Genomic DNA, 6,000 nt, shown 5'->3' on the forward strand with positions numbered 1-6,000 from the left:
AGATGTTCAGCAGTTTTACATCATCACCATGTCCCAGTTTTTCAGAGCTCATTGTCACATTTCTTTATTATAATCGATAATGCTAAACGATGATATGTTCCAAGTAAAGCAGCCACTGAAGCAATGAGTTAAAAACAGTCAAAATGCCCATCACATTTTCCTAAAGTCCATTGTTATATAAGATTTACAGATGAATCTACCCAATGTTTGACTTTAAATATAATTAAATCAACAATTAAATATCAGAGTATAGGCATGTCAAAGAATCAGTCGGTTAATGAACAAAAGCTGATTGATGACACATGATCGAGCATGGCGACATTTATGTAAATATGTACATATGTAGGTGAATTTTCAAAACATGATTGACACATACTTTCTTTACTACAGCTTTATGTCATATATGACTGTGGAAACACGTTGATGGTTAACATGTTACATGAAGGAAACAGGTTGTATTTGGTGTTTATGTGGAACAAGAACTACACTGCAAATATCTAAACCTTACCTAGTGTATTTTTCTCATTTCTAGTCCAAATATCTCATCACACATAAAATAAGACAGAATCACCTAAACAGTAACTTTTCAGTGAGATATAAGAACTGATTTTTAGAAAATAGATGTTGGAAATCTTGTTTCAAGAAATCTTACAAGATAATTTTCAGTTTTTGCTTGAATTAAGCAAAAAAAATCTTGAATTAAGCAAAAAAATAATCTGCCAATGGAACAAGTGTAAATTATCTGGGTAAGATTTCTTGAAATAAGACTTTCACGACCTATTGCCTTAAAGTTACAAAAGAGGATTAGGGCAACTGGGAAAAAAAATTAAGACCTATTTTTTTTTTTTTTTTTTTTCCATTGTTATTCTTTGAAGAAAGTCAGAATTCTGACTTTAATCTCAGAGTTTTTTCTCATAATAAAATAAAAACATATATAGGACCTTATTTTTTTCCCCAGTGGCCCTAATCGTCTTCTGCAAAAAAAAAGTTCTTATATCTCACTGAAAAGTTACTCTTTAGGTAATTATGTCTTATTTTAAGTGTAATGAGATATTTTGACGAGAAATGAGAAAAATACACTCGGTCAGATTTAGATTTTTGCAGTGTAATAAACAGAATAATAATAATACTGTTTATTAAATAATAAACTCAATACAGATACTTTTCATGAATTGCACAGATCAAAGCCGACTGATCGAACTCATTTGAGATCCTACGTAACGGTTTGAACATGTCTAACCCAGAGCAGAACACACAGAAACAGCAGTAATCCAAACCTACCCTCATGTTCAGATGCAGGACATGCCACCTGTACAACCAGATCAAATGTTCTCTCTGGATTCTCCCTGAAAAAGCAGAGAACATCATTTACTCAGGTGGCATCAAAGAAGAACCAGCTGTGTAACACGGACAGCGTCAACAAGTGTGTATTCAGCAGTAATCAGATTCCTTGTATTCAGCAGTAAACAGATTCCTTGTATTCAGCTGTAATCAGATTCCTTGTATTCAGCTGTAATCAGATTCCTTGTATTCAGCAGTAATCAGATTCCTTTACAGAGACACTAGAATACTAACTCTGACCCTGTGTCCACTTGTCCTACTTTACTTGTCAGGAGTCGTGCTGTGGCTGTCACTGTGTCTACACCGGCAGCAGGTTTAGCTCCAGCCGGTTCGGACACACTTATCTGGGGCTTCGTGTGCGGACAGACCCCGGGTCACAGGACCAGTTCCAGTCCACATGTAGCCCCCCTGACTAAAATCTGTCCGTTTGGCTAGCCGAGCTGCTAATTGGTGGTCAGTTAGCTAGCAGGCAGACAGACAGACAGACAGAGCCCCAGACTGATCCAAAAGCTGTGGAGCCAGCTGGCCCGGCTGTTAAATCCACGGCTGGAGGTGGAGGATCAAATGACGCCGAACATTCCTCCGTACTTCACATTTGGCTCCATGTTTAGTTAGCAGCTAGCTTAGCCCAGGCTTTCAGTGACAGGAGGGCAGAAAGAAAAAAAAAAAAAAAAAAGTCAGAGTGTGCTTACTTTATTCTGCTGTCCATGGTTAGCTACCACATCGCGACAGCTCGGTACTGTCTGCGGCTCGGCTCGGCTCGGCACGGCTCCGGCAGTATTCCCACCACAGTGTCGTTTCTTCCGCCTTATCTGATACCTGTCGACAGCCTCGGCCTCATGCCTGCGGGTCGGACGGTGCCATGTCCTCGTCCTTAACGTGGACTGAATGCCCCCCCTCCTCCTGCTTCAGCACCACGGCGGTTATTTCCCACAACAAACCCCCGTCCAGGAAGTGCTGCTGTCAAACACCCGCTGACGTCAGCGCGTCACATGCGCACCTTGCTACCGACGCCGCCGTAAAAAATAAAATAAAATAAAACAAAATGTCAAAATAATAATAATAATAATAATAATAATAATAATAATAATAATAATAATAATAATAATAATAATAAAAAATACCGACGCCGCCGTAAAAAAAAAAAAAAATTTAATTAAATTTAAAAAATAATTTAAAAAACCCGACGCCGCCGTATAAGAAAGAAAATAAGAACAAACGTCTGCAACATTTACTCTTTTTTATTTTATTTTATTTTATTTTATTGGGTAAATATTTTATTCATAAACAAAAAATTTCAGCCTCCAAACCGACCTTTCCTCATTTTTTTAATATAGGCAAAGCAAGGCAAGTTTATTTGTATAGCACATTTCAGCAACAAGGCAATTCAAGGTGCTTCACACAGGACATTGAAATAAAAGAAACAAAAAGAAACACATTTAAAACATTATAAAAGAAACATGTAAAAGGTGATTAAAAACAGCGAGTAATAAAACAACACATAAAATTAAAAAAAATAGAATAGAATAAAATAAAAATAAAAACACACACATATTAAAGTAAGAGTTGCAGTGCAGAGTTTCAAAGAGAATATAAAGTTTAAAAAGTCAAAAGCCTTTTAGTCAAAGGCAGCAGTGAACAGGTGAGTCTTTAACCTTGACTGAAAAGAACTCAGACTCTCAGCAGACCTGATATTTTCTGGTACTTTGTTCCAGATATACGGAGCATAGAAACTGAACGCTGATTCTCCATGTTTAGTTCTGACTTTGGGAACACAGAGCAGACCTGTACCAGATATAGATTGAGTTAAAGCACTGTCCAAGCATGACATATAACACATAACATATATATTGGTAACATCTGTCCTTTATTGAGTGATAAAGCCACTAACCAATGTATTAGAGAAATTATTCAAAGAGATATTGTTTCCAAATCTGCAGCTGTATTTTATTGGAATAATATTTACAATGACATAGACTGGAAAAACACTTGGATCCTGACAAAGAAATTTATTATTACTAATAAGATACGAGAAGTTACTTTTAAATTGATCCATAGATGTTATCTGGTAAAGACCTAACTGGTAAAATATAAGAAAAATATTGATACTCTGTTCTTTTTGCAGCAACAGAGGAAACAATATGTCATTTATTTTAGGATTGCACCTACGCACATATATTTTGGATTGATTTAAATAATTTTATAAACCCCAAAATTGACCCTTCATGTAAATTGAACTTTCAACACATTCTATTTGGCCTTTCACAAATTGATAAAAAAAAAAAAAAAATCCAGAAAAAAGATATATTATCAACCTTTTAGTTATTTTTGCCAAATTTCACAGTCATTGCACCAAATTTGCACACCAACGTCCAAACATTATTGTTTTTAAAGCACTTTTTTCCAATTATTTAGACAATTTAAAAAAAAAATCATAAATTCTAAAGCAAATAAAACCAAAAAAAACTATGTCAAGTGTATAATCTTATTTAATTTGTATAATTTATGTTTATGCCTCGAGCATCTTTTTTATATGTTTTTACTTACATGTGTTTCTATATATTTGAAATGTAAAATATTTTGTGAATTGTGACATTTTCTATGCTTTTTTTTTAATGTATACTATTATTTATATATACTGTTCAATCGTTCATTATTCAAAAAAAAAAAAAAAAAAATGCCGCTGCCGTGATGTGGATAACTCCTGTGTTTTTTTTTTTTGGACATGCTAATGAAACTTTTTTTTTTTTTTTTTTGGAACAGCACAGTTTACAATACAAAAATAGCTTTTTTCATATCAAATATACAAAACAAAACATTTGCAACAGAGGACATTATATAAGTGCTTAATTATAATCATGTATAGAAAGACAGGAGAAAAGAAAAACAGGATAGGAAAGATAGGAAAGATAGGAAAAAGAGAAAGAAGTATGCCAACTTATACTGGGGCATCAAAGTTCAGATGAATACATTAAGGGAAGTACAGATTTCAACAGTTTTGATTGCCTTTCGCTCATCAGAGTACTTAATTGAGAGAATGTATTGTTTGAACTTATTATAGAATGCAGTAAAACATGGCTTTTTTGCTGAGTATTTACAACAATGAATGTGAAATTTCGACATTAAAATTAAAAGATTTATCAGGTTTAGTGATTCACTTTTGTGCAAGCTACTTTCAAACTGACCAAACAATACATTCCTCCAAAATAACATAAAATGTCTTTCAGTGTTATTATGAATAAAATCACAAAGTTTTGGCCACAAAGTTTTAACAGTAGGGCAGTGCCAAAATAAATGAACAACAGTTTCAGGACATTCATTACAAAAGCTACAGTTTATATCAATATCTTTCTTAAATTGATTCTTTATATAAGATTGAGCTGGATAGAATTTATGAATGAGTTTAAAGGATACGTCTTTGACTTTATTGGTAATCAGATACCTATGAGGGAGAAGCCAGACCTTTTTCCATGGTATATCATCTACCAACCTATTCCAGTGAGCAAGCCCGGATTAACCATATGGGCAACTGGGCAATTGCCCGGGGGCCCGCGACCTCTGAAGGGCCCTGGGTAGCTCGGGCATAACAAAAATGTCTGGTTATCTTTTGCTTATAAATGAAACTGTCTGCAAAAAGTGTTCTTAAATAAATACTGGATACTTTGGAAATGGTTTCTTATTTATTTTTTGTGAAAATGGAGGACACTTCCCTCTCTTTCTAATGTAGTGGATCAATTTTAGATTATACTGATGCTAATGTGTTTTGTTTTCATATCATCATATGCAAGTGAGTGGCCTTGACAAGAGGCTATAGTGGTGCACTTATAGTTCTACGAGCATTTACACATTTGTACATCAAAATGCATTTGATGATAGTTAGATATTAAAGTATGGGGTATGTTTACATATATTCCTGGAATTTATTCTGTATTTTGCCAGATTATAGGGATTCTGGGGTTGTGATGATAGGGCCCTTGAATATTGTTGCCCAGGGTACAATGACGTGTTAATCTGGCCCTGCCAATGAGATATAATGCTGATGAAACTTTAAACCATTTGTTTTTTGGAATGTAACCGTCACAAAGCAATTTTGGTCTAACTTCTGTTCTTATATCTTCAACCAAATTAATATGTCATACTGTTTTAACCTGAAAGATGTTATATGTTATTATGAAAACAAGAACAAATGTCTGCAGTATTTAGTTAATTTTTTCATTTTATTGGGAAAATATTTCACTCATAAGCAAAAATTTTCAGCCTCCAAACCAACCTTTCCTCATTTTTTAACTGAATATAACTCACTTTATAAGTTATTAGCCCTTGTTAATTTTTAAAAAAAGGACATTTCTTAACAGCTATGATAAAATACTTAATGTATCATCTGGCATTTAGTGAAATTTTAGATGAGAAATTATTTATGTGTTTATTTATTTTAATTTATTTTTTGTATATGAATTATTGAAAATGTAGTCTGGATATATACTGACTTTATGATTGTATTCTATTTTTGTATCTGTATTCTCATGCATTGTGTGTATTCTGTCATCTGTTAAATGTTTGACAATGTTTGTAAATTGATATTTAACCCTTTCATGCATAGTGGTCACTACAGTGGACAGTTACTCTGCAGCTGTTCTCTTGTATATTCATGGATTTAGT

The 6,000-nt window shown here is 33.7% G+C and overlaps 1 protein-coding gene across 1 annotated transcript in view; it reads right to left on the reverse strand.

Annotated features, from left to right (window-relative positions):
• LOC115417791 (DENN domain-containing protein 1B-like) overlaps positions 1–2,280 on the reverse strand; it is a 249,488-nt gene extending 247,208 nt beyond the window's left edge. The window contains 2 exon segments of the mRNA XM_030131907.1: positions 1,282–1,346; positions 2,034–2,280. Of these exon segments, the coding sequence (XP_029987767.1) occupies positions 1,282–1,346; positions 2,034–2,050 (82 nt within the window). The 5' untranslated portion in view covers positions 2,051–2,280.
• Positions 2,281–6,000: the final 3,720 nt, after the last annotated feature.

The sequence above is a fragment of the Sphaeramia orbicularis genome, chromosome 4 (genome assembly GCF_902148855.1).
Source record: "Sphaeramia orbicularis chromosome 4, fSphaOr1.1, whole genome shotgun sequence".
NCBI classification, from domain to species: Eukaryota; Metazoa; Chordata; class Actinopteri; order Kurtiformes; family Apogonidae; genus Sphaeramia; species Sphaeramia orbicularis.